This window comes from Colletotrichum fioriniae (genome assembly GCF_027942845.1).
Source record: "Colletotrichum fioriniae strain IMI 355084 chromosome Unknown scaffold_6, whole genome shotgun sequence".
Lineage (NCBI taxonomy): Eukaryota > Fungi > Ascomycota > Sordariomycetes > Glomerellales > Glomerellaceae > Colletotrichum > Colletotrichum fioriniae.
In genome coordinates this window covers 1,473,351-1,501,188 of record NW_027076842.1, presented here as the reverse complement: position 1 = coordinate 1,501,188, position 27,838 = coordinate 1,473,351, and the positions used below count along the sequence as shown (strand labels likewise).

The window sequence follows — 27,838 nt, the reverse complement described above, 5'->3', positions numbered from 1 at the left end:
TCCAGAACTAACCTAATGTTAAGTCATCTTGAGTGAGTAAGGTAAGTATTTTTTTTTTTCACTCTCTCTCTGTGGTGACAAGCACCAGAGACGCAGGTGCCATTTCCTTTCCCCGTCAACCGAAATGATCCATGGATAAAACCTCAACAAGACCCGGCCCTGGACCCTTGACCTTGCCGCCCGCCGTCCTTTTTTCCCTTAAACCTCCCATCGCCACCTAAACATCACCCTGGGCGCATTGTTGAAGGAGTTGCGACTGTCTTTTCTTTCCCTCCCCAGCTTCCTCTTCGCCAACTTTGGCTTTTCTCATACACATCTGTAATTCCACACTTGTTGAAGCACACAAAGTCGCAAACTTGCGCTCCCCGCCATCATGGCCGCTTTCATGTGAGTTTGGCCCCGTATCTTCCTCCGATCCATGGCGCGCCCCCTTTAGTCCTCGAACACGATCTTGAAGCAAACAATCACTGACCTGTTTCTATGCGAAACAGCAACTCGACCGTCATCAACACCGCCTTCAACCACACACAGCCGTACTTCAGTGTCCTCGAGGAGGTTTCCAAGTACAATGTCCAGCTCAACTACTTTGAGCGCCTCTGGGCCGTACGTTCACACCTCATCGCGTGCCTGTGCCAACAAATGTCACTACAATGCGACTGACACCTTCCTTCTAGGCTTGGTATCTCTGGATGCAGAATGACACCCTCGCCACTGGCATAATGAGCTTCGTCATGCACGAGACCGTCTACTTTGGCCGCAGTTTGCCCTTCATCATCTTCGACCTCATCCCCTGGTTCCACAAGTACAAGATTCAACCTGTAAGCAAACCCTCCGCATCCTGTCATCTGAATACTCTGGATGTATGCGCTGACGCTCAAGTAGCAAAAAATGCCGACACTCAAGGAGCAATGGGACTGCGCCATGGTCGTCCTCATCAGCCATTTCACCGTCGAACTCCCCCAGATCTGGCTCTTCCACCCCCTCGCCACGTGGTGCGGCATGGAGTACAACGTCCCCTTCCCGCCTCTCTGGAAGATGGCCATGCAAATCTCCATCTTCTTCGTCATGGAGGATACCTGGCACTACTGGTTCCACCGTGCCCTGCACTACGGCCCTCTCTACAAGGCCATCCACAAGCTTCACCACTACTACTCTGCGCCTTTCGGTCTCGCTGCCGAGTACGCCTCGCCCATCGAAGTCATGCTCCTCGGCATCGGAATCGTCGGCTCGCCCATCTTCTGGGTCACCCTCACCGGCGACCTCCACCTCCTGACCATGTACGCCTGGATCGTCCTCCGTCTCTTCCAGGCTATCGATGCCCACAGCGGCTACGACTTCCCCTGGAGCTTGCGCCACTTCTTGCCCTTCTGGGCCGGTGCCGACCACCACGATCTCCACCACGAGAAGTTCATCGGTAACTACGCCTCCAGCTTCCGCTGGTGGGACTACTGCCTCGACACCGAGGCCGGTCTCGAGGCTCACAAGAAGCGCCGCGAGAAGAAGATCCAGGCCATCAAGGCGCAAAAGTCTCAGTAAATCCACTTCCCGCTATGGCTGTGAAGCCGTTTTTGCGACATAAAGTACGCACATCACCAAGCACTGGGGCCATGCTCAGTGCCCTGGGAGAACGACGGATGCGCTCACAAATGGCGGTTGGAGCGCGTTGCTGGACACACCGGCCGCGGGGTGGTGTCTCATGATACGATGTATAGAACGCGGCAGGAACGGAATACCGCAAGGGAAAGCGACACGACACGGGCCCGGATAACCGAGGCCATATCATCAAAGTCACGTAATTATCATTGGAGCGGCGTTTGAAAGAGGTATTGACGGTTGTGCGAAAAAAAGACGAAACCACTTATGCGAATTCTGTCGTATATATTGGGAAGGCCGCCCATATAACTGGCATTGTAGTAGATTACTTAATCATAGCACAACATTCGTTCTTCTAATGCTCCGTTTTACGTGTCTGTATGTTTTAGGTGTATCAACAACGTTGTATATAACTGTCGTACAGGGGGCCCGGTGATGAGGAGAATAGCTGAACCCCCGGGGACCTCGGATCCGAAGTTGAGTTGAGGCTGGCTTAACGGGACCGTGGCTAAGGGCGACAACCACGCATCACTTCTTCGGCGTGCAGCAGTCTCCAGCCGTACCCGCCGCTTTGTCAGCCAGGCCTCGGATACCGCAGCTGACAGTCTCTCCCCTCGCCGGTGGAGGCTTCGGAAGCCGGCACCTCAACCTCACCAAAGTCCTTTGCCAGCGCGTCGCAGATGAGAGCGAGCTTGAGGTCCTTGTCTGACAGGCCCTTTGGAACGTGTGTCGTCCATCGGATAAAGGTTGTGTTGTAGACCTGCCCTCTTGCTTTTAGCCCGTGGAGAGAAGACAGGCGTGCTTTGGACTTACGTTTGACCACTCTGGATGATGATTGTGGATTTTACATTGTAGGCTCACGGCTGTCATGAAGTCCTTTTTGTTACACTCGTCAGCAGTCGATTCCATTCATCGATGATTCTTTGTAAACATTTCATTAAACATTTCATTAAACATTGGCCCGACGGAGACATATAAAAGAAGAAGAAAAATAAAGAGACGGGAGAAGGATCCGCACCCATGTCTTTGCAAAGTTCTTGAACTTGAAGCTCCGCTCAACGGCCTCGCCGTCATTGACCAACGTCCAGCCCCGTCCCTGTCCCAGCAGCGTCTGGAGCGTCGAGGAGAGGGAAGACTCGTCGGAGCCCTTGGAGAAGCGCGGCGTGGACGCCGCGGCGGCGGGTGTGGTTGACATTGTTCTCTGGTATCGCGGTGCGGACTGGTGCTGTGTGAAGTTTTGTAAGGGCGATGGGGATGTTGCTGCGTTTGAGAGCCGGGATGGTGTCAAGGTGAGAGGTCGCGGAGTACAGTGTGCGATGCGGCGGAGGAGGGTACGGGCTGGAGTGTTCATCTCTGAGGGGGTGTTTGTTGCGATTGGACTTAGGTGACGTTGTTCTTGTAGTTGAGTTGCAGATGTAGGGTTCTGGTGTGGTGGTTGAAGCCTAAGATGCTGTTAGAGGTGTACCCCTGTTGCAGGTACTTGCGGTTGAGCTTATGTGGAGACATATGAGATGGATAAGGTTGCCTGATAACACTTGATTTTGCTCTATGTTTGCAATAATGTCTAGACTCTGTCTCTAATACCCTTCGAGATGCTTACACCAAGACTTGACTTAATTCTTTCGCAAGAAGTCTTGAAACACAGGATCCATGGGTTATTTCACAAGCTAGTTGTACTTTCCAGAACTAGGATCAAATCTGCAAGTAGAACGTCAAGACGAGGTAGCTCAAAAGTCTAAGTTTTATATCCTTGTAAAATCATTATATCAATCTACTGCTCAAGGACCCCAAATTTTACACTCGAGATGGGTCGATAACTGACATTTAATATTTGGATTATAGAGGTATTGACCCGAGACATTCGTCTTCTATCACTGTCTTACATCCTTCCTGCCCCCGGGTGCCTACTCCGTATCTATCAAGGCTATGTTAATATGACAAGGATAATGAGGATGATGAAAACAATATAAGTCAACGATAACGATAATTAAGGAGGTAATGTCGGCCATGAAGATCACGAGGCCGAAGTTGGCGATAATCAGAATAGAGGTGGAGGGAATAGCTTTATAGTATCCAAAGCTCGCGCAACGGGGAATACATCGGTCTCGAACTGAGCTTACCTCTGCGTTCCCACATTCTGAAGGTCGATTATCAGACCGCGCCGTTATATCGCATCCCCCTGCATGTATCTGCAGCAACAATCCATTGATCAGCTCAAGCGCCAATATCAGGAAAACGTTGCCTGTTTCCCGGATACCGGGGTGGAGGAGGTTGGTAGCATGGTGGATTGCAGAATGGTCGGGATTCGCTACCCCGCGCTCACCTAAACCACACACGTTCAGACTTGACTAAATGATGACGCCCCGAACATAGACTTTCATGATGTAAGATACACAACTCTCAAAGTTCATCTCAAGTAGCTCTTACTTGGCTAATTGTTTGTAGCTCCAGCTTAATTGCGTGCGCCTGCTAGTACCTTTTCATTGGGCAGAAATCTAACTCGCGGACTACACAACTAAAGTCCTCTGCAAGTCGTTCAAGATGCGTGTACCACATCGACCTCACGAGATGCAAGAGTCCGTATCAAACACTCAGCCAACGGACACTACACTGCCAAACACCCACCAAACCCAGACAATGGCCTCACAACGAGTACAGGAGCCAGAAGCAGATCCGGCCATCACCCTCATCACCGCCGACCTCCTCATTCCAGGCCGCGGCACCCCGGTAGAGAACGCTGCCGTCGCCATCTCAGACGACAAGATCATCCACGTCGGCCCGCGGGACACCCTCCCCTCAAAAATATCGCTCCCTCACCCCCTCCACGTCCCCGTCCTCATGCCGGGCCTCTGGGACGTCCACGTCCACTTCCTCGGCATCGACGTCGTCACCGGCTTCAGCGACGGCATCTTCAACGTCCTCCCGGGCTCCAACGCCCTCATCGGCGCCGTCATCGTCCAGGACCTAGAGGCCACCCTCATGGCGGGCTACACCTCTGTCCGCGAACTGGGTGGCTACGCCGGTGACCTCCGCCCGGGGATCGACTCGGGCCGCCTCGTGGGACCAAACGTCTACTCCTCCATCGCCGCCATGTCCATCAGCGGCGGGCACGGCGACCAGCACACTCTCCCTATGCAGACGGTCCTCGACTTTGCCAAGTGCGGCGGCGGCGCCTGCTCCATCGCTGACGGGCCCGAGGACTGCACGAAGCAGGTGCGCCTCCTCGTCCGCCGCGGCGCGCGCTGCATCAAGATCTGCTCCAGCGGCGGCGTGCTCAGCCTGTTGGACGACCCGGAGGACAGGCAATTCTCCGACGAGGAGCTAAAGGCCATTGTCGAGGAAGCGGGCCGCAGCCGGCGCGCCGTGGGCGCCCACGCCATAGGTAAGGCGGGTATCATGGCCGCGCTACGCGCGGGCGTCAAGAGCATCGAGCACGGGTGCTACCTCGACGACGAGGCCGTCGACCTCATGCTGGAGCGGGATGCCGTCTTCGTGCCGACGCAGCACGCCATCATGACGCTGGCCGCGGACCCGTCGCAGCTGCCGCCGCCGCTGGCGCGGAAGCTGGTGAAGCTCGTGCAGAGGGCGGCGGACTCGTATCAGCTTGCCATCGGGAGAGGCGTAAAAGTCGCGCTCGGGACGGACACGTGGAGCAGTGACCGGACGAAGCCGCTGGCGCACGGGAAGAATGCGCGGGAGCTGTATTGGGCAGTCAAGAACGGCATGACGCCGCTGGAGGCTATCGAGGCTGGCACGGCGAACGCGCCTGAGGTCTTGGGCGGGATGGCGCCGCTGAGCGGTCAGGTTAGGGAGGGGTATGATGCGGATCTGATTGCTGTTGCGAAGAATCCGTTGAAGGATATTGAGATTTTGACGGACAAGGAGAACATTACCCATGTCTGGAAAGGGGGCAAGTTGTTCAAGTCTTCATGATAATCGGGAGGATGCTTGCAGCATATCTCAGACTGCAAGGGTTGGTCACTGATCAGTGATGAGTATATAAGTCGATCGTCAGCTCAACTGATAGCTCCTTGAACGACACCATACATGTATAAACCTTGTCTTTTCATTGACGGTATCGATATGCTGGCTTTACTTCAGTAAACGAGCTGCTCGCCCAGATACAACCGGATCAAGTGCATTATCACAGCCACACACCGCCCATTCTCCGTTTCCGAATATACTCTATAGAATACGGATATGATGGATGGTCTGTAGGAACCGCCCAAGCGCAAATTGGGGCATGCTCTCGCCCCGACACCTCGAATAGATTAAGATCGCCAGGAGACTTCTTGTTCCGTTACACCTAGGTCTTGAGCGTTGAGCAGGTCGAGATCTTGGATTCGCTACCGTCAGATGCCGGCATTCACTGCGGTGTGATGGTCCTGGTCCACGTATTATACTTCCCAACCCGTACTTACTTGCCTCATTCCATCAACAGGCCTGTGGAGGGATGTGAGGTAGGTTGATCGTAGCATGTCGATAGCTTCGGAATTTTCACTAGATGCTTTCTGAAGGGTCGAGCTGCATGAAGCCGCACTGAGCACCTGCAAATGCAAGCTCGATGTCGAAGAAGAGAGACTGGGCAACGTTACAGTCAACTCAGTGGTGCTGACTGAAGGGCGCGCGGACTACCGCTGCATCATGCGATCTTGACAGCCGCCTAGGTACACTAGATCTACCTTACGTTAGTAAAATAAGAACAGACTTGCAACATTGAAAGCGTCTCTTCTGAATTCCAACTTTCAAGTCGCCGGTGACAAGCCAGCAGCACATCCAACCGGGACAGCAGCAGATGGAACGCATCACCGTACGTGTAATATGTCATTGGTTGACTAAAAAAGGCCGTGTGAGTGAACCTCGGAGTGTGTGTGTTGTCACGGTTGTTTTCCAGAACCGCGCACAGACTCCGCCAAAGCTGCAGCACAGGGCATCTGGCGCCGCATGCCAGACGCGCCAAGCCATCGGGCTTATGTAAGTCAAACACCGGGAGTCGCGGTACGTGTTGACCGAGGAAAGCCCGTATAGGTACCCCATCCCTTCCCGCCGCTTTCCACCTCAGCATGGTACGCATGGGAAGGAAAAGAGGGATTTCCTGGCAGTAATACTCCGTACGTACGGATACGACTGTACGAGTTGCCTTCCGTGCCTTGGTTAAACATCCGTACCCTCCAGGTAGGTTTTGATGCCCGGCGCAAGCCATGCGTGCCTCGGCGGGATATTTCCTACTCAAGCTGGGTACTTCCATTGAGAGGTCGGTTAATTCTTTGACTATCAACCCTCCCTCAGTCTACTTCTGCACTCACTCACCTCGCATAGGAATCGGACTTGCGGGAATAAGGTACTCGGCAAGGGTAAAGTTCTTCCACGATCGTTCTGGTCTGCTGTCTGCGGCCTGCTAGGGTGCCGAGTGGCTCCGGCGACTTTTCCAGTCGTCTCGCCCTACCTGTCATCGGCCATTCGTAAAGTCCGTCGCGTCGCCCTTCCAATCACAAGCAGCCTCTGCTGTCGGGTTAGTCCCTGTGGAGAAACCTGTTGGATGATGTAAGTTGCGGTAGGCCAATTTGGCCCGCAAATAGTCTTCCTCCCTGTGGTCTGTAGATGAATTGTCGCAACTCGGAACGTGCCATTTCTTGATTGCTGACAAACCAGGCTTGCTGACTGTTCGGATTCACGAACGACATTGACTTGAGCATGCAATGAATTATCTGGGGAATGAGTTGTCGTTGGTCCGCGGCCGACAACAAAGTCCGGACAGCTGATTTCAACGTGCTTCCACAATCTTATTCCTGCCGCCCCTGTTTGTCCTATCTCCGTATCCTGTGCTGTTTACCCACTGGTAGGTAGCTAGGGGGGGAGGACTGCCTTGCTCTTATAAGATGGAAGTCCGAAGAGAGATAGTGATAGGGATGGTGAGTATAGCAACAGAAGATAATGCCTAGCGTGGCACACCGGTGGGAATCACGTGGCAGAGTCGTGCTGCCAGACATAGCATCTTCGCCAGCGCCGCCCGAAGGAGAAAGTAAGGCTACACCGCAGATGTAAGTTGAGCTGTCGCGGTGGGAGCACACATGCTTTCAGCTCAAGGTTTGGGCTCTCAGCTCCAAGCCCGATGCATAAGCACATAGGTAAGGTAAGGTAGATTCAGTGTCAATATGCGCAGATTGGCAGGCTCACAAGCAGCTCTAGCCTGCCTGCTTACCTATGGCTCGAAGTGAAGATCTTTCGTCTCCTCGTCGGGCGAGAGCTTGACTTGCAACCTAACATGTCTGTCTTCTTACCTCATCTTCAAGGTAAAGCCACCTGCTCACATGGGACCTTCCTGTGTTGACTAAGGTGGTTGGGTGTTTCCTGACCTGACCCCGTCGGCTCTGGGGAGCGCTTTCAGTCACCTTCCTCATCCCGCTTGACGGCACGCTGGAAGGTACCACACATCGGGTTGGGGCAGGACTTGAAGGAGTGAAGCCAGGTACGTACCGAGGAAAGGTACATGGCAAGCTCAAGGCAGGTACACACGCCAAAGCACCTTGCCTTCCCCCGACAACCTGGAAGCAACGAGCTGCCTGCACCTGCCTGCCTCCGCCCTACCGAGATTCCTCCTCGTCGCGTCCCTCTTCTTTCTCTCCCAATCAATCAATCAAACAGCCAACAGATCCTTCATTCCCAGCCACGCGGTTTTTTTCGTCTCTGCTCTCTTTCCACTCGGCGAAAAGCTTGGAGACTTTTTTCCCATTGCAATTCCTTGAACAGAAAGACTGGCAGACAAGAACAAAAACAGGACAACTCGATACACTCAACGCGTCGAACGTGCTTCTCCAACCACCTCTTCTCGGAAAGCTTCTCCCACACGGTACACCTGGCTGCACCTGGAGAAAGCGGACCAGTCACCAACCCAAGCAGCAGATCAGACCCGACGCAGATTGCATGCTTCTGCCGCGGATTACACACGAAAAAAAAGAGGTCCAAGCTGAGCGACCCGACCTTTCTCTTACCTCCCATTACCTCCGCCTCACCTCATACTTTGGGTCCTTACCTCACCGGAACAGGTACGGTACCTACGGAATACCTTACGTTACCACGTACAAATTACCCACACCCTCGTCAGGTTTCCCCTCCTCTACGACGCGCTAAGGTCGCAGACGATTACCTAAACATTCGTTGAACTGCCGCATCGGTACTCCGTCTCATCCAGTCTCATCATCCGGGCCCTCTTTATAAGTCCTGGTCGGGTGCCTGTAGTAATCAATCCTCCGTTCCCTTCATGCTGAGTCAGAACCGGAGCTTGAAGATGCAGAGCGCTTCACCCTCGTCCTCTGCGAATACCACCACTAACACAGGTAAGCTACTACTCACCTCTCTCGTTTCTCATTTCTCTGTTTCCCGATTCCTATCCTCATGTCCTGTTCTATTCATCCCACCAACTCGCCGTTTCGCCCGACCACCGAGCGCTCTGCCAAACCCCGTCGATCCCGTACCGTTCCTCTCTGACCATTGCCCTCTATCCCTCTTCCACCTCTTTCGCAAATCCGCCCTCCGGCAACTGCCCTAGCCTTTTGCCTTACCTCATCTTTCATTCACTACTCAGTACATTGTACTTGGCTCGGATCTCATGTACTTTGAGTGAGACGAATCCTCTTTCTCACTTTAAACTACGTTACAATCATCAATACCTGCTATATCCCAGGAGAGGCCTGGCTACCTCTCGCCAGCGTTGATATGTAATCACTCCCCTTCCCCCATCAGCTTCCCGTCCATCAGCGACTACTGCAGGCCAGCAGCTGTCTGAGATACATGATTGCTCTCGTTTCTTTCTGTATGGACAGAAGCTTTAAACAGAGTCAGATCGAATCAAAGACAAAAATCCGGCTTATGCGGTTGTCAAATGGTCCATTTTCAAACCTTCCCCCATCGTCCCACGGCGCATCTTTCATCCCCAAATATCCCTGCTGCTCCGGCGACAACGCCAACATCTCAAGTCTTTCGAGCCTCGATTTATCTTACCTTTTCAAGCCAAAACGGTCCCTGAATCTCACTAGTCTTTGATGACGAGTTTTAATTTTACACCGAACTTGGACACTGCTTGCTGACATGATATGTGCTCTCCATAGACGCCCACTTGCGCGCGCAGCTTGAGCTACTAAGCAAGCACACCGCGCCCGGCTCAACAGACAACGCGACCGGCCCAGCTCGCGGAGCTCGCCCTCAAGCTCCCAACCCTTTGACCGCGTCACCACCGCCGCCGGTACATGGCTATAGTAACGGCTCGACATCGCCCACTGACGTCTTGCCGCCGATAGTTAATAACCAGGCCGACCCGGAAGCGCATATCCACCCTGATCTCCGAGCTCGAATCACGCACGCTCCAGCCGTCAACATGATGCCCGCCGGTGTACCACCTCAACCGCAGCAGCAAATCGCGCCTCCGGTGACGACTGCCGGCCCTTCTACCGCGCCTCCTACCCATTCTCCTACAGAAATGGACTTGGACGACGGCGCAGAGGGTCGCAAAGCTAAGCGCGAATTGTCACAATCCAAGCGCGCCGCGCAAAACCGAGCTGCCCAGGTACGATCATCACAATGAGGAAGGGTAGTGCTGGGTCAATGGCGCGTGATATGCCTTGCGCATATCGCAGACGACTGTCGCAGTGCTCCTGATATATGGGACACTATTGTTGGCTCGTCAGCCAATCACTGCGATAGTGCCGATTGTATCCGGCGCGCCCACTTCAGAATTTCCAATGTGACCTAATCATGAGCTTGAGCTGACTTGAATGCGCCACAGAGAGCTTTCCGTCAGCGAAAGGAAGGATACATCAAGAAGCTTGAGCAGCAAGTTAGAGACTATATGGAAATGGAAGGACAGTACAAGACGATGCAGTCAGAGAACTACGCGTTGCGCGAGTACGTGATTCACCTCCAGTCACGCTTGCTCGATCTTCAGACCGAGATCCCTCAGCCGCCGCCCAATGTCAACCTTCAGCAACCTGCGCTCCCGCCCCCTTCGGTCCCGACAAGTGGGCCTGAAGCTCCGCCCACCAATGCGGGTGCTGGCCCTCTCGAAGCCGTTGCGCAGGCAGTGGCCGGTCTGCAGGCCCAGGAGCAGCTTGCGCAGAGAGACCAGTTCACAAGGCCCGAGGTGGTGACCAAGGAGGAGCCGCAACGTGAGCCTGATGGACCTGTTGACCCATCGCTGCCGGATGGCCTTCCGGCTCCGACTGCGTCCATGTGAGCGCGCCGAGAAAACGAGGACGCGTCGCATTTGAATCATGGTTTTCACGTCGCTGGCGTTGCGGTACAATGGTTTGTCAAGATATTACTAGTGGACTGGCGTTACCGGCATGGCTTCTATCCACCCGTTGTGGGTGTTTTGTTTGCAATGCCCTCGGGTTTGAGTTCTTCAAAAGAGAGATGATGTAGGGATTCGTGCTTGTAACACTGACACGAGAAGTGAAGAGTGTCGAACGGTGGAAATTTGAGGGCCTGATGGGAACTTGATAGGAATCTCGAGGCGAGCTCGGGCTTTGTCTTTGATTTTTGGTCATTTTGCCCCCCTCGATTCTACACGCAAATATACATCGAGAAAGGGGCCCATGGTCATCACCTCGGACAACGCTTCATTATCATGAAGCCAAGAGGAAGACCTAGGCATCGTTCGAAAGTCTCATTACAGATTAGTCTCCGCAGAAATTCTGTTTTGCATGGCCTTGTATTGGATGTCTTCTTTCTGATCCTCCCGCCCTCCGTCCCCTATCTAAGCGGCGCGATGTGACAAGGAATCGGTCAAATATTGCGCTCACGCGGAAATACAAATGGACGTAAGTCAAAGCATGTCCAAGTCGTGAAGGGATAGCAAAGCTTGGCTTGTTTCTTCATCAATAAAACTGGTGTGGCAGACTGGCACGAAGGACGTGTAAGATGTAAAGATAAGTTGACATAAAAAGCCCGGCATTTGAATTTCTCCCATCCTTTCTTTCCCTCGCCCCTTTAGACGTCCCGTTCCCTAGCCGTAAAAAAAGTTGCCACTGCTGCAAAGCGCCCCCCGTTCTGTGATCTCATTTTTCTCCCCTTTTGTTAAGTAATCATACATATGAAGTATTGCCCAGGTCATGCTCCTATAGTCAAATAATCTTAGTTTGTTTTTCTGGTTTCAAAAACAGGGGAAATGATTTGGGTAAACTCACCTTGAGATACTCGGAACCCTTCTCCTGATACTCCTCCCGCGTAATAGTAGCAGCCTTCCAGGCATCCGACCCAGCCCACCCGGCAGCGCCCTTCCACGCGTCGAGGAGGGCGTCCTCGGCGCGGCGGATGGCGAGCGGCGCGCCGGCAGGGAGAAGAGGCCTCAGGCCCTCACGGAGACGCTCATCGAAGCCCCGAAAGAGCGTGTTGCCGCCCGTGAGGAAGACGTCCTTTAGGAAATCGCCACGGTTCGGCACGCCACCCAGGCGCTGGTTGAGTATGTCGCCGACAATCTCTATCAGACCGCCCTGATCGACGCCGGCAATGGACGGCTGGAAGACGACCTCGGGCACGCGGATGCGCTCGACATTGAGGTGAATCTGGTTCAGCTCGGCCTGGGAGCCGGCGTCAAAGGGCCGCGGGCCGCGCGCAAAGGCGTGGAGCATCGACGTCGACCAGTCCGTCTTGGCCTCATGGGTGTCCTCGTAGCCGAAGTCCGGATCGTAGCGCAAGAGATCCTCCTCGTACGTCTTAAGGTTCGCCTCGAGGTTCTCCTCCTCCTGCTCGTCGTCGCTGTTGTCGCCGACGGTGATTTGGCGGTACACGCCCCAATCGTCGTCGTTTTGTCCGAAATTGTCGTCATCGCCGCCGCGGCGCCCGCTTCTTGACCGGGTTGTCGGATGCGAGGTTGGCGATGCTCTTCATGCGGATCTGCGAGGCGAGCGACTTGCGGTTGCCCAGGTCCTGCTTGAGGCGCTCGCGCTCCTTCATCTTTTGCAGCGTCGCCTCGCGCGCCTGGCGCCTCTCCTCAAGCCAGCCCTCGAGGTCGTTCTCGCGGCGCTCCATGTCCAGCCGCTTCTCCTCCTCGACGCGGGCCTTTTCGGCCTCCTTCTCGGCCTTGGCGCGCGCGCGCGCGTCGTGATTGGACTTCATGAGCTTCTGCTGGCGCTTGGCCTTAAGGCCGGCGTCGTCAAGCTCCTCGTCTGGTACGTCGAGGAGGTCGAACACCGGCTCTTGCTGCTCCTCTGCAGGGTCACCGCCAACGTCCTTTGTGCGCGCCTTTTTGACCGCCTTGTCGAGGGTGGCGATGGCTCTCTCGAGCGCAGCCTCGTCCTTGAGGTCGTTGCTATCGAGCAACCGCCTAACCTCCTTTTTGTTGGTCTGCTGCTCCAGCTTGACCTGGAGCTTCTTGTACTGTTCAAGCTCGTTCTCTTTGCGCATAAGCTTCTCGAGGCGCATCTTTGCAGCTTGCTCCTGTAACCGCCTACCACTCTCCTTCTTCCGCTCGGCAATGCGAGCCAACTCCTCTTCCGTCTTTTGCACAATGACTTCCTCTGTAAAGGGGTACTGGATGACAATGTCCCGGTCTTCGAGGCCGGTCCAGTCCAAGTAGCCTCCTAACTCGGTATTGTAGTCTTTCGAAACGTAGGCATGGTCGCGGAGCATGTGCTCGGCCTGGGACACGTTGAGCTTCCCGTTGAAAGCAGGGTACTTGAGCCTGATGAGCTTCAGCAAGTACTCTGCCGCATGCCATCCTCCCCAGTTCAATCTTGTGGCTTGACTCAGCAGGGCTTTGTGGTTGTAGACAGGTATTACGTGTGTAGAGGTGTAGGATGACGAGACTACGATGCCCGTGTTTCCCTTATTGTGTGTGTAGGAGAAGAGGGAGTCAATGCCGTACGCTAGAGACGGCGCGCCGTAGCACTCGAAGATGATTTCGGTCATGGCTTCATAAATGCGTTAGCTATTGGTCTTTACATGCCGCGAGAGACCAGCTTACATTTACGGGAGTACGGCAAGTTGGCTACCGCCTCCGTCATGATAATGGGCATGTCGATGGATGCATCATCTCCGTTCAAGCCGAGCTTGAGAAAGATGTAGTCGAGCACATGCTCCATGACATCCCAATTGCTCACGATACCCGTTCCTTGCTCGTGCGCATAACGTGTGTGACTCCTCGCGGTCGTGTCGGCATAGCAGTCGCTGCCTGCAAAGGAATACGTCTTTCCGGCTTTTCGGTCGCGGTATTTGGCCATGATCGGTGGAATGTTGAGCCTCGGCGTCTCTTCAAACGACCATCCTGCGCGGACGGCCGAAGATCCTATCGACAGTCAGTCAGACAGCCGCTTCGCCATATGCGTTTTCGGAAACGCCTGCGAGCTTACCATTGTCGATTACAATGGCCGCGCCTCGGGAGGACTGCGCCAATGCCTTCTCCCGTCCATCCTGCTGTACCGGAATCGGCTTCTCGAACCTTGCTTCCTTGACTTGAAAGATCTTGGCTGGCGGGTATGTCCTCTCGGGAGGTCCTGGCAGAGGAGGGAGCTCGCCCGTAGCTGAGGGCGCCATCGCGATGTTCGTGTGTTGGGAAAGGTCTAGGATATCGCAGTGCGACGGACCATGCTTCGGGGATTTACGAGTAGTGGATGATGGAATTTGAAGCTGTACAGCTGGCGGCGTCTTCAATGGGAAGGATCGTTAAGGTAGGGAGCGTTTACGTCACGTGGGTCGCGTTCAATGCGTCTACTTGATTACGGTTGATGAAGTTGCGATGTGCCGTTGTTGCGAGGCTGCGAGGCTGTAAATTTCAGTGGACCCCTGCCGGCTTGTGCTGCTCGGGTTGCAGCGTAGCTACGCGATCTTAGCGTAGCAAAGGTAGTGATAGGTGGGTGAATCAAGTGCAACCAACGACTCGCCCCTTGGTGCAGTGTTCAAAATGGGAATGGTCATGATCACTTTCATAACTGCCAAACTTGCGACAGCCTTTATTATGGTCATTTGGAGAAGGGTGGGAAATGCGGTCAATTCGGGATTCTGAAGCTATCCTCCAGTTGTGGCTTCTCAGTGGGTATCTGCTCTATGGCTTGTGAAGTGCGCCGGCAATGTCATCAGTCTTGTCTCATTCCTCATCCATACACCTAGCACCTAACGACGAGTTTCGCCTCGTTCAGGCAGGCGGCTTCAGATTGTCCGTAGCTGGTCCAGCGTTAAAATTACTTCACTAAGGTCTGCATAGTGACAAGAAACGTACCCTCGAGATGGAACAAGACATTGGACTGGTAGTTCTTAAACATCTGAGCGACAAGCTCGACATTCATGTTCTCAATGTTGATCTCCTAAAAGCCGACATCAGTCACGGAAAATGGTAAGAATATAGAAAAGGCGACTTACCTGCAGTGACCTGTTCATGACCATGACGGCCTCGTTGAGTTTCTCCTAGGACAGTGTAAGTCGTGATAACCTAGAGTTGTTAGAGAGCGACGTACCACATTGGTAATGATGCGAGAAAGCAGCAGGTTCTGTTGATGCTCATGAGGACTCTCCTACTCTATTCGTCAACGTGTCTGTTCATCTGCACTGTGAGCGACTATGGTTGATATCATACCATTTTGTTGGGCACGCATATGTGGTTGTGGTGTGTTTGTTTACTCAGTAACAAGTACCCCACCACGGTCGTAGGTGACTTAACCCGGACAGCGCTTTAGGCACAACTCACCGACCTCACCGAGCTCCCACCCAGCGGTGAGCACAGGCAGAATAAGCTACCGGGCCACTGCTTCCTCGTGTTGCGCAACCAGCCCTCTGTCTCCAATTGATACAGCAAAGCCCTATTATCGCAGTCCGAAACACCAAAACCGTACGATACCACCTTCCAACCAAAATGGCGGCCCCGAAAGAAGCTACAGAGGCGCAACTAGCCCACCAAGCCCTCCTCGACGAGCTCGACATCCATTCCATCCATAAGAGCTTCCGCAACCCGTCCTGGAAACCCAACCAGCGCCGCAACAAGAACATCAAGACCATCCTCGGCGACGCCTCCCGCCGCGAGGCCTCGGCCCTGGCGACCCCGCAACAAGAGGAAGCCAGCGCCGCAGCCACGCCAGCGCGGACGACGCGAGGCGGGCGCGGCGGCGACGATGACGGCCTCTCTACCAGCGGCGCCTCGACGCCCGCCGCCGGCAACGGCAGCAGCAACAACAACGACAACAACCCGAACCTCGCGCAGGCCTCGCGCAGCCTGTCGAAGCTGGTTCTCGAAAAGAGCCTTCGTCCCAACGGCGGTGGTGCCGCTGGCGGCTCGGGCCCGAGTGTTACGTACACCAACGTCGAGTCGGCGCCGTCGCTGGCGCACACGAAGCGGTACTGCGATATCACGGGGTTGCCGGCGCCGTACGTCGATCCCAAGACGCGGCTGAGGTATCACGACAAGGAGGTGTTTGGGCTGATTCGGACTTTGCCGCAGGGCGCGGCTGAGCAGTATCTTGAAGCGCGTGGTGCGCATACTGTTCTCAAATAAGGGATGCCTCCTGCTTTACATCTTACGGGTGCATCTTGTGGATGGGTCGGACAACGCCGGCGGCGGCACGAGGCAGGATGCAATAGCTTTCATAGTTCAGGCGTTAACGGGGGTCAAGACTATGGTTATGAACCAAGTTTCGGAGTCACTGGGGTTTTCAAGCGGAATGAGTCTTTTTCAAGTCAATACGATGGTCATATTCCATATGAATCAGCTACTAGCTTGCGGGTTTCTATATATGTGCGACCAACAAAGTCAAATCTCAACTATGCAGCCCTGCGCCTTTCAGCATAGGGTGTTAGATGACACTCCGGCTTAATCGTGATAAACTGTTGTTCTTCGCCTGTGAATCGACAGATTACCGAGAACGTATTGAGAGACGATACTCAGTTGCCATAGCTTGGAGCTACAGCCGTCGCGGCGGAACTGCTATGCAGTTATGTTTTGCTTACCGTTGTGTTGTAGAGTCTCTCGACTTGCTCTAGTCCAGAACTCTAGCTGGGGATGATCTCGCTCATATATGCCAGAGCCGGTGGTATAGATGCCGTCTTCTTGTGTCAACATTGAGGGACGCTCATGTACCTCTATGGCAGAGCTCAAACGCTCCGTCGCGAGGTCTTCCATATATCTACTGCACCGCAATAGTTGCCTAGATGGATAATCTCATGAAGACGAAGCGATCTGAGAAACCAGTTGCGCCATGCAACACCAAACGTGAAAATGAAATGCTCAACAGTATTTCCAGACTATACTGTTGATGATCGTCCTATCACCAACTGGCCGGTCTGATGCGCGTGTCGTCGAAACCCTTAAGGCGAACTCAGTACTGAGTTGATGTTGAGGAAGCAGGTTGATTTTTCCAACTGCAGCGCGGGTTAAATCCATCGTGGGAAAATTGCACCCACGATGTAATTGGTCGACCTACCTTAGGGAACCCACATAATCTTCGTGGCTCTTGGTGCACTGCACCCCCAAACCCCCAAGACTTAGGTTCTTTCTGTGACGGCGCGGCCAAGCACTAGGAACTGCAGCAAAGACCCCTGCTCGCGTGCCAGCGGCCGGCACCTTTCCCCCTGGTGATCTGTTCTTTGCCTAGGTAATCTAAAAAAATTACGGCAGCTCAGTCCAACAGTCCTGCGTACGCCAATCCTCTCTCGCGTATCTCTCATCTTCTTTTACGCGATTGCAACGCCCTTTTCGGATCTCTTTGGTTGTATAGCTAGCTACCTACGGAAACAAGAACAAACGTGGCTCTCGAACGATCCGATCGATTTGAAGCCTCCCCCCTCTAATCCCACCACACCTCGAACTCGAACTCCAACGAAGCTAGGAGCATATACCCAAGATGTCGTCAATGTGGATGTCCGACACTCAGAGTACGTCTCTTTGCGCCGCCTAGCCGTCATGAGCAATACCGCACCGGAATCATATTGCGCAACTTGTACACCACCGTCAAGGACTGAAGCTGACCATTGTTCTCACAGAAATTGGAGTAATCTTCTGCTCCGGAGGTACGTTTGCGCCGTCGCCAGTAGCTCTCTGGCGCATTGAGTAGCACACATAGAAAATAGGATTCACAGGGGCTAACTTCTCTGCGCTTCCGACAGGAGGTTTCTTCCTCATCGGTGGAGTGATGCTGTTCTTTGACCGAGCAATGTAAGTCGTTCCTTGCGGATTTGGGCCTCGTCCTTTTGACTTTCAGAGCTAACACGATCCTTTCGCAGGCTGGCCATGGGAAACGTACGAAACTCCCCTCCTCCCTTCTCCCTGACCACAGACACCTTACGAATCGACAAGCCAACAATCTCCTACGCACATACGAACATAAACTGACCGTTACAATGAAATAGATCCTCTTCCTCATCGGCCTGACAATCATCATTGGACCCCAAAAGACGCTCCTCTTCTTCGCGCGGAAACAAAAGGCAAAGGGCACGGCCGCCTTCTTTGGCGGTCTCACCCTGATCCTGCTACGGTGGCCCCTGATCGGTTTCTGCGTCGAGCTCTATGGCATCATGGTTCTCTTTGGCGACTTCCTCGGCACGATTGCCGCTTTCGCGCGCAATATCCCCGTCATCGGACCGTATATCGGCACCGCGGTCGACCGGTCTGGCGTCGGTCGCCGGAACGCCGAGTTGCCCGTGTAGTTATTCCACTGGAAGGCAGGCATGAGATGTATCAACGTATGAATGATTTTGGGGGTCGCCACTGGAATGAGGAGGATAGCGTATAGACGGGATTGTATACCATAACGGCGCAGGTTGGGTCCTGAACCTATGATTTGATAAAGGCTTGTAATTATACGCAAATTTGTCTTCGGTTATTAGAGCCAGGGCGAGACCTTTGTCTAAAAACGACGAAATTCGCGCCAGGATAATGAATGAACGGAAAGATACACTTGAACAACCATTTGGCACACGTAGGATGGAAACACACGTCATTGACATACAGGGATTGGCGCATTTCGGACTCGAATGTAGCCGTGGCTAAGCAAAGATTCCGCCATTGGTAAACTCTTGCTAATCTAGTGTTCGTCGATTCGTATTGTCAACATCCTCGTGTGTACGCGGGAGCGAGATGCCCAGCCTGCCTCGCACACAGTAAACTCCAGGGGTTTATCTCCTAGAGTTGCAAAAACCCCCCCGCGTGCCCCCTCCTCTACGCCAACATCTCCTCCATCGGGCTGGTATTCTTAGTAGCTCACACTGACGAGGTAGTCTGCCAGCTTCTCCACCGCCAGAGTAGCGCTTCCGGCCTGCGCGTTCTCGCCGTGGTGGCCGAGAAGGATGGCCTGGGTTGACTTGGCGACAGCGATACCCTCCTTGCCCTATTCAAGTGATTTCAAGTCAGCCCTTCTGCGGATGATGTCGTGTTTTTTTTTTGTTTTTTTTTGCTTTCAGAGTGTATATGCTTCCAACCTTTCGTGCGTAAATGGCACCCTCCTCGGCACGGGCCATGACGTATCTCTCGCCGCCGATGAACAGACCATCCGCAAAGGCCTTGTCCTTGACGTCCGACTTTCCGGTAACGATGTCGGCAACGACCTTCATCTCCGTGGCGGAGAGCTGTATTGCGCAAGAGAGTTTGTCAGTAATGGTATGGATAGAGAACGATAGTTGTTCGCTGGTGATTGGAGGCGGGATCACATACGGTGAAACCGGCGCTCGACGCCCACGTGCTGTCACCGGCGATGCTGATGATGGCGGCCTTGTCAATGTGGCCGGTGCCGACCAAGCTACAGATCCCACGTCAGTTCTCCATGGCCCATTGCATATCTCAACAATTCCTCGCGATGCGAAAGCCGCGAAAACAAAAAGCTGGTGCAGAGCTACCTGGTGTCAACGTAAGCTGTAAAGAGAGATTGTCAGCTCATCCTGATGATTCTCGAGGTGGAGGGGTTTTCCCCTCGGGGTTGGCTTCTCCCTTCCCCTCTGTCTCTCCTGGGAGAGAGCTGCCAACGCCCGCATCGGCCCTTCGTGGGGGTGGGAGATTGCGAAGGTGAGTGAGCTTACCTTGCCACGACATGATGAAGGAAGACGGGAAGAAATAAGAGGCTAGTGCTCGCTGGTGCAAATTAACAAAAAAAGAGACAAGAAGCTTCTCTGTGTCGAAAGGGGGTGTGCAAAAAGCTCAAGCTTTGACGCGGTGTGGGATATGGAGGGGAGGAATTTCGGTTTGTGACTGTTGATGTTTCTTGTTCCTCTTTCCTGCCTGACGTTTGCCCCTCTCTCCTCCGAGGAATACCTTAGCAAACCAAATTTTAGGTCCAGCGGGCCGGGCGGGGTATCACGCTACCTGCTGAGAGGTCATTGCTGGCGCCAAAGTAGCGGTGCGGGGTACTTTCTTCAGCATCGCGGGCATCGTAGGCGAATACCTCTGTTTCTCGTTGCTTCCACCCCCCCGGGAACTGTGAGGTGCTTTGTTCAGGAAAGTCCAGCAATGTCATGCAGCTACCAAAGTAGGTATGTAGGGACTACCAAAGAGTTGCTGTACCTTATCCGAACATTTCTCACCATTTCTGATTCTCTTCCTTTTCGACAGCCACGGCTCAGCCTCGTCTGACGAATTCAATCCCCTATCTATCTACCTCTATCCGTGCCCGAGGTAGCTAATCCACTCGAGGGAGCTCAACGAGTCCACACGATCCGCCGGGTATTCCCATCACCGCCTTTGTAGCCATTACCTTGCCTCAGGTACCTTACCTTACCGCCTTACGTATCTTTCCACCTGGGTGCCACTTCCGGAAACTGCCCCGCCAAACGCATTGTTCAGTCACGTGATGGCGGGGTGACTGTGCGAGTTTGACGGAAGGAAGCACAGTACGGACACGGCATTGTTGGCCTCCACCCATTTGAGGGCCGTCACCGCCTCAGCTCGCCACGCTCAATGCGCCACGGCAGCGGCCTCCGTTCCCCATCTTCGCCAAGCGCAACACATCTCCGCCAACGGCCCGGCAGAGCTCTAGGCCGCAGCGGCCGCCTTCCTCTCTATGGTCGTTGTCGCTATCAATGACTTTGCTTTCCAGCGGGATCGAAGGAACGAAAAAGATGATCAGTTTACGGGAGGCGAAAACAGACGTGCAGAATGGTAAGATCAAGCGGAAGTAGTTACTTTATAAAGATATTTGGATCGTCCATGCAAGAAGGAGCGCATATTCCATGTTAGCCACCGTAACTACTTCAGCCCGACTTGCGCTCGACGTCTTCTACACTTATTCTATCCACCTACATGCGGTTAACAACAGCAGTCTACAAGCGGCGACATCGAGGACGCCTGGTCGACGGAAGTCCGTCCGCAATGCAGCTCGGAGTCGAAAGACGGGACGTTTCCGTCTTCAGCTCGGCCCTGCACAGTCGTAGTCGTCTATTCAACCGATCGGCTCTTTGAACCACTTGTCCCCATCACGCTGGGATCCAGGCTGGACAGCAGCTCTACAAGGCTTTGGCCTCTTCATCAGATGGAATACCTACCGCTCACCAACGTACACGTCCGATCATCTGGATAAACTATCAGAGTTGTTTCCACTCGAGGCCTCTCACGGAATGCTACACTGTCAACGGATCGTCACCCGGGGCACCGCCTACGTTACGCTTGATCCGCCGCCGTCTCACACCTTAATTGATCGCCCTGGTCTTCTTGTCATCCCAACAACATTTCCAGGCTTCCGAATCCTGACATTGCACGGGTTCACAGATCCATCTACGGGCTGTGGAAGAAAGTCGAAACGAGGGCTAGACTTCATCGAAGAGACACAGACACCGATGCCCAACTTTATCCTATTCGTAGAATAATCAGCCGGGGGAACTAACTGCTTAGCCTGGGATCGACTGCCGCGAACTTACTTGCAGCGGAGGACTCGGCTTACACGACGACTTGGTAAACTCAACCCATGGGAGGAGCGAGCTGCACCTGCATGACATTATTCGTGGACAACACATGAGCGATAAAGAATACGAAAAATGTATTCCAGCCATCCCTTCAGACGAACTTTGAGTACACGGCATGCTGCTCATCAAACCAATTTTACTTTTTGACAGCAATGCAATCACCTCCTGGCTACAATGTTATCGTTCAGAAGGCAAGGGCACATTCCGTGACGGTTTCTTCAGGGGCGTCTTCGTGACATCTTTTGACTGACGATATCTCTCGGAAGCGATCAAAACGACAGGGTGTCTTCCTGATGGCCAGTAAAGTCTTTACTTGCGCTCTGGCCACCTAACGGATACACTGGCTTGCGGATTTGCAATCTTGAGACGATCATTCGGCTTTCCACCCTGGACGAGACATTCCAAACCCCGTCACTGGATAGCCTTGCCGCATCCTCCCATCACCTCTAGTGTAAGCTCCTGATCTGCCCTGATACCTGGTCAGCCTTGTCACACAGGGCTCCTCGATAGCCTGCGATTCTTTGGAGCCATTTCAGGGCCTGGGAGGATGATCTGACTGTGGGCCTATTGTGGACTGAGAAAGAACAAGAGGTGCTTGTGAGCGCCTAGGCCCAAGCGCGCAGCACGTCGTACGCAGGCAACGCCCAAAAAAATTCGAGAACAACAAAGTTTCCAACGCTCGGCGACGCCCACCTCAGCAACAGCGCTCCGTGTCCCAGGAAGTCTGTTTCAATACGACACCTTCTTAAGATGGAGGGTGTTTGATTTCTCCCAGCTGACAGGACAACCTGTAAGCCCCAACAGCAGACGCATACGAGGCACTAGGGCGTGTCGTCTACCAGATCCCCCCGAACGATGACACCTCGAGCGGCAGACTTATTCAGCGTCGGCCCTAAGTAAGCTGCAAATTTACTGTTACTTGGCGCGTCTCCTGTCAACCAACTTCCCAGCGATGTGAGCGGTTTGCATTGTCTTCGCAATATCATTGCATGGTTGTATCAGGAAACACAATTGGTGTTTATGCTTGTGGGCGTACGAAGCTGCGAGGCGAACGTATTTCGGACGGATACCTGTGCGAGAATGGGCCCAACAAGCGGTGGGAAAATGGACCAGGAAATAACCAAGATTTGATCAAATTACACCGACCAGCGCTGGCGTCACGCTGGATAAGCAGACCTAGTGTGAGAAGGTTATTTCCTTGATTGTGGACCATGGTTGGTGGGAAGCCGGATGAGCAACGATGTCTCTGATCCTTTCATTTAAAACGAGAGACCCGTTTGATGTCAGAGTGGGGGATCGGTACATGCGTGGGCAGGGCGTTGTTAGCCCAGCGGTGCGGAGAGGATCCGCGACTGCAACGTCGTGTAACTCTCATTCGCTGACCGCATCGCCTGGGAGATTGAACTTCAAATGAAGCAATTTTCAGCCTGGTGACCGTTGGGCAAATCTTGGGGCAGCACCGGGCATCAGAGGGGACGTCCTCGTGTTACTCATCTTGAGTCTGGGCCAGTCCCATCTTGCAGAGGCGATTCGGATCCCGGCTGCCCCAGTTTCTTGCAATTGGGATCAGTCTAGTTCTTCGACGCCCTCAACGGCTAGTTACAAGTTACCGTGAGTGACGGCCTTTCGGATTATGAGCGAATCGATCACATCGACGGACGAGGCTTGGGCCTCGGGGGGCCGACGACAACGAAGGCGAGAGGACGTGCGGTATGACAGGGACGACCCTGAGGCTTGTTGCCCCCGGGCTGGGGTAACCCAACCTTTCCAGGATGTCCCGCAGACCAAGCACGGATGCGACCCTCCCTCTTCTCTCATCCTTCTCGAATCCCTCCCCTCTTTAGCTCTCTCTAGCGGCAAGGTACGGCACGATACGACGGGGGGCACAACAAGGCATGTGGGCGTAGTCAATTTGAAGTCAAATTGCTTCTTATGAGCTTTCCGTCGTGAAGCTCCAGAACGATAATACCGGAAGCTGCCGCGGCTTGACGATGGAGTCATCCGAGGCTTCTCACTCAGCTCTCGACTCTCAGCCCCCTCAACCAGCCTTGACCGCCACGCCGCACGGCAGTGTCAACACAAATATCAGACTGTCCAGAGTCTCTAGACCTCTCGGTCGCCATGCAGATGACGACTCCGTTAATCATGCTTCGCCGCTGTGCTTCCCTACAGTTCTCGCTAGTCTGACACACGAAACCGCAAGACCTCCACTCGACCGCAGAAGATACGCGACTTATCGTTCACAAACGACCGGGACCCTCGATCCACAGACTGGCCCAAGGACAGGATGTCGAAGTTCGTCATCCTTGTGTTGATCAGCCCCCCCTAAAATATCCGTCCTATCAATCTCAAACAGGCGACAAAGTTGCGAGTCGCGTGCTGGGGACCAAGAACGAGGGCTTCTGGGCTCTGGGTCGACCCTGCAGAGGCGAAATCAGAGGGGATGATATCAAAGTAGAGTTAAGTCAGAGTGTCCCCTCCGTCTGCGGTCTGGGTCCTCTCCTGTTCTCTGCATATGGGCTTCGGGGGGTTCTCTGTCATCGGGTCTTTGGTCTTTCTTTCCAGCAACTGCCTTTCTGCTAGCAGCCATATTTCTCATTTTCTCTTCTTTTGCCTCCACATTTGGCGCAACTTGCAAGACGGCCTTCTAGTCCACCGATTCTACTAGTTCCTGCGACCGCTTCCCATCATCTCCTTTTTCGAAACCGATCACCCCGCTCCACGTTCTGGGCATCCCGCCTGGTTCTTGCTCTTATAGCCCTGTCAACAAGGATCCGCCAAGCGCTAGCATTGCAAAGTCCTGTTCCGGGCCATTAGAGGAGCATGTTCAAATTGGTTAACCGTTCCAGATCTATGAAGAGCATGAGGACTGGTGGAGGGGCCCCCGGTGGTGTGCAGACGCACGGCCCAGAGTCCCCCGTCCTGGGGTCGCCGGGTCTTGTGTCAAGTTTCCAACAGACCAAGGAAGACTCGAGCGCTTCTCAAAACGAGGGCGTGCCCTTCTTTGCAAAGGACGCTGCCGCCGACGCTGCCGCCGTTGCTGCCGTTGCCGTTGAAACTCGCAACACATACCGCCATCGCCCACTGCCTACACCTCCTCCATCCAAGGCGTCTTCGACCATGGCTGAGCGGCCCAGCACTAGCGGAGGTCTTTCACCTCATAACTACAGCACCACCAGCTTCAGATCCTTTGCTGATAGACGTATGTCCAAGGATGACCTGTACATCAGGCCTCAGTCTTCAGCACGTGGTGGTTACAAGTCGTATCACATCCCGATACGGGACAACCCAGCATCTCCGGTAGAGAGTCCTGGCGACTTCTCACACGACTTCTCGCCGGCGCGCACCTTTACAGTCAGGACCCAGACGCCAGATTCGATGGATAGCAACATGGGAACGATAGCAATAGGCATGGCCATAGGGAGCCCGACACATCCACCTCCGGACTTCACAGCGTCGCGCGAATTCCTTCCATCGCCGATGCCCGCCCCGAGAGACGAGTGGCAACCGCAGGCATCCAGCCTCAGCACGACCATGATGAGGGCCTCGCCAACACCAGAACCGCAACAGGAGATACCAGAACCCGTGCCGGCACCGAAGCAGAAATCAGGAAGGTGGAAACTATTTGGCCGTTCAAAAAGCAAGCGGCTTGCTTCATCCCCAGTGGCCATCTCACAACCCATGAATCTTCAGCATCCGGCACCGACGAGGACGGACTTCGACATTTCACCGACGACGAACCAGGCCACTGACTTGGGAAGACGGAACACGGAGAAGAGGACAGCGGATAGCAAACCTGCCATGAAGCGCTCACAAACGGCTGGCCCGGTGGCCCCGCCGAGCCCGAAAGATTCAAAGCCCCCTAAACTACTAAGCAGAATGGCGTCCACACGATCGACTAAGAGTGTCAAGAAGTCGGACATATCTGCGCCGGTTCACGTGTCTATGGGGGTACCGGCTTTGCCGCCTAAGCCATCGGGCGGGTTCTTGGACGTGGAGATTCCCAGCATCACGATGGAGAGGTACAGTGTAATGTTTGGTAACGTCCTGGGACAACAACCACATGGATCACAAGACTCGACATCGGGACCGCAAGGTTTACAGCCTTCATCTTCGCTTCTGGCAAGGCGGCAAGCTACTCTGGACAGGTTGAAAACGATCAACGACCAGGTCACGAGGGAAGAGGAGGAGAGGGAACGTATGAGGGGTCGGAGGGCAACATCACCGCAGCCGCTCAAATCGCCGGCGTTTTCGCTCTCACTATTCCCGGCCACGCCCTCGGAATCGGCCAACAACCCGCCTCAGTCACCCCGATTCCGCTCAAATACTTCACCCGCTTTCTTGTCGTCCCCACAGAGAGCAAGCTTCGAGCCAGCCGCAGAGGAAAGGAGCCCAGAATCCATCAAGCGAAAGACCCCATCGCCTGAGACGAGCAACCGGGCTCATCCCATGGAGCCCTCCGCGGCACACGACTTCGTCTTCGGACCCGAGCAGTCTGGCCTTATGCTCGACTCTCCAACAGACGACAACGAATCCGAGGAGATCCACTTGACAGAGCAACTGAAGCCGACCATCTACGAACCCGCATGGCAGATGATCTCGACACCAGGCGAGTCCACAGCTCCGTCGAGCGCCGCGCCAAGCGCCAAAGACCGCTCTCCAGCATCGGTATCCTCAGTCCATACGCACGTCACAAAGCCGTCCCTTGACGAGTCTGAGCCGGATGACGCGCTCCGCGCTGCGGTGGAAATTTCGATTGCCCGGCAGATCAGCATCTCTCGGCAGCAGCGCCGAATGTTGCGTCCCTTGAAGACAAATGCTGTTCGCACCGGCGGCAGCCCCAATGTTAGAAGCCCGGTGACGACTATCACTGTGGGTAAGAATGAGCGGCTATCCACGACGAAGAGCTCCACGCCGACACTCATCAGCCACGGCGAGACATTTGAGCAGCAAATCGCACAGAACCGCAAGAGCTCGCGGATCATCGTCGAGGATGACTTGGCGTAAACTCATACGAAATTCCATGGAGCCCAGACTCATCACCATATCACCCTTTCGGACATTATTCTTCTAATTTCCTTCGTCCACATACACTGATGGTGCTCGGACTCGCCATCAGACTTCTACCAAACCACTTTTGTTACTCAAACACCTTCTCACCCACCGATTTTGTTCCTTTACTCCACCTTTTTGTCGACACTTTTCCCCTTATTATTCTGGAGGACCATTTTGGACTATGTTTGTAGCGGGATTTCATACGCCTAGTGAAAGGGGGCTTACTTCACTCTGGTTACAGGTTTGACGAGTTCATTGTCTTGTATGGGGGGTTGTATGCGTGTGTGGTGGGCCTTGTCAGAAAAGCAAAGTTCGAACGGTCTTTTTTGTCACTTGCAAGCGAGTTTCCCGAGAAGCAAAACACAGAAAAGGATTCTCGATGGAGTATCTGATCTTCCTGTAATACGACCTCGAAGGTTCGTTTCTTTTGCGCGCAATCGATACCACTGTTGGGGGAGAGATTTTTTATTATTATCTGGTGTAGGAAGGGAGAGGGACGGCGGGCGAGGGCCAGGGCATTTTTCAAACCTGTTACCCTTTGATTCACCATTATGAAGAAAGCTTTTTTGGAGAGTCTTCCTTTTTTTTCTTGGATAATCCCTAAAGCTTAAAAATAAATGCCGTTTCCGGGTTCAACTTTTTTGAGTCATCGCCTTTGAGCACCCTGGACTTTAATTTGCGCCTTGGTCATGTTCGTGATTGAGAAATGAAACTTGGCACGTAGGTTTCCAGGCGCACTCGAGGTCTCGAGGTTCAGCGACGAGCCTTGGGTCTCAGTCAGCCCCGCGGCTGTGTAGCAGATTCAGCCGCGTGGACTCTACGTGGTCTTTTTTAAAACTTTTAGAAATCCTCGGGGTAGAGCTGTAACCCTTGCAATGGAGGAAGCGAAGATAATCACTACACATGCTGGCTAGAGAGACCTCGGTGTATACGTCTTTAACCCAGGGGATCAGAAGGACACGATGGTATGTAGGTACATGTTGAACAAGAATCGATAACACACTACTTCTCCGCGAGAACTCGAAGATTGCACACCCCGTGCTCAAGATTATCAACGACGTTCAATAGGCCTTGCTTGTCGAAATCGAAGTTTCCGCAACCCAGGAGACCGCCATCTGGTGAACAACAGTAGAATAGTCGTTAGGAACAAGTGACTGGGTGCCTAGCATTCCTTTGTCTCACACCATCAAGGAATCAAGCAAAGAATGTCTCGGCTCACTGCCGCCCCCTTTGTTTCCTTCTTCTTCTTCTTCTGCACGCAGTTCTCCGTACAACGACATTTTCTGCAACGGGGGTAAAAGATTTGTATTTATCCTAAAACTCTTGC

General features: G+C 53.8%; 9 protein-coding genes across 9 annotated transcripts; 6 read left to right on the top strand and 3 right to left on the bottom strand.

Annotated features, from left to right (window-relative positions):
* Positions 1-373: 373 nt before the first annotated feature.
* Positions 374-1,536, top strand: ERG25_1 (C-4 sterol methyl oxidase; the record flags this gene model as incomplete). The annotated part of the gene is made up of 4 exons (XM_053189548.1): positions 374-387; positions 492-603; positions 675-818; positions 883-1,536. The coding sequence occupies 4 exons, from the start codon at positions 374-376 to the stop codon at positions 1,534-1,536; spliced, it is 924 nt and encodes a 307-aa protein (XP_053053001.1).
* A 631-nt stretch (positions 1,537-2,167) lies between these two features.
* N0V96_005832 (uncharacterized protein) lies at positions 2,168-2,788 on the bottom strand (the record flags this gene model as incomplete). The annotated part of the gene is made up of 2 exons (XM_053189549.2): positions 2,168-2,353; positions 2,612-2,788. The coding sequence occupies 2 exons, from the start codon at positions 2,786-2,788 to the stop codon at positions 2,168-2,170; spliced, it is 363 nt and encodes a 120-aa protein (XP_053053002.2).
* Positions 2,789-4,134: 1,346 nt separating this feature from the next.
* Positions 4,135-5,526, top strand: N0V96_005831 (uncharacterized protein; the record flags this gene model as incomplete). Its single annotated transcript, XM_053189550.2, has 2 exons — positions 4,135-4,140; positions 4,228-5,526. 2 exons carry the CDS (start codon positions 4,135-4,137, stop codon positions 5,524-5,526), a joined length of 1,305 nt encoding a protein of 434 aa, XP_053053003.2.
* A 4,155-nt stretch (positions 5,527-9,681) lies between these two features.
* N0V96_005830 (uncharacterized protein) lies at positions 9,682-10,822 on the top strand (the record flags this gene model as incomplete). Its single annotated transcript, XM_053189551.2, is given in 3 exon segments — positions 9,682-9,688; positions 9,702-10,156; positions 10,376-10,822. 3 exon segments carry the CDS (start codon positions 9,682-9,684, stop codon positions 10,820-10,822), a joined length of 909 nt encoding a protein of 302 aa, XP_053053004.2.
* An 850-nt stretch (positions 10,823-11,672) lies between these two features.
* Positions 11,673-14,121, bottom strand: ARP5 (Nuclear actin-protein involved in chromatin remodeling; the record flags this gene model as incomplete). The annotated part of the gene is made up of 5 exons (XM_065757506.1): positions 11,673-11,705; positions 11,775-12,435; positions 12,500-13,499; positions 13,553-13,873; positions 13,938-14,121. 5 exons carry the CDS (start codon positions 14,119-14,121, stop codon positions 11,673-11,675), a joined length of 2,199 nt encoding a protein of 732 aa, XP_065613849.1.
* A 1,312-nt stretch (positions 14,122-15,433) lies between these two features.
* On the top strand, positions 15,434-16,069 carry N0V96_005828 (uncharacterized protein; the record flags this gene model as incomplete). The annotated part of the gene is made up of 1 exon (XM_053189554.1): positions 15,434-16,069. One exon carries the CDS (start codon positions 15,434-15,436, stop codon positions 16,067-16,069), a length of 636 nt encoding a protein of 211 aa, XP_053053007.1.
* Positions 16,070-17,414: 1,345 nt separating this feature from the next.
* GOT1 (Golgi Transport) lies at positions 17,415-18,216 on the top strand (the record flags this gene model as incomplete). The annotated part of the gene is made up of 5 exons (XM_053189555.2): positions 17,415-17,445; positions 17,554-17,580; positions 17,677-17,725; positions 17,794-17,809; positions 17,920-18,216. The coding sequence occupies 5 exons, from the start codon at positions 17,415-17,417 to the stop codon at positions 18,214-18,216; spliced, it is 420 nt and encodes a 139-aa protein (XP_053053008.2).
* Positions 18,217-18,761: 545 nt separating this feature from the next.
* Positions 18,762-19,119, bottom strand: PFY1 (profilin, required for normal timing of actin polymerization in response to thermal stress; the record flags this gene model as incomplete). The annotated part of the gene is made up of 2 exons (XM_053189556.2): positions 18,762-18,896; positions 18,988-19,119. 2 exons carry the CDS (start codon positions 19,117-19,119, stop codon positions 18,762-18,764), a joined length of 267 nt encoding a protein of 88 aa, XP_053053009.2.
* A 5,160-nt stretch (positions 19,120-24,279) lies between these two features.
* N0V96_005825 (uncharacterized protein) lies at positions 24,280-26,463 on the top strand (the record flags this gene model as incomplete). The annotated part of the gene is made up of 1 exon (XM_053189557.1): positions 24,280-26,463. One exon carries the CDS (start codon positions 24,280-24,282, stop codon positions 26,461-26,463), a length of 2,184 nt encoding a protein of 727 aa, XP_053053010.1.
* Between the last annotated feature and the right edge of the window lie 1,375 nt (positions 26,464-27,838).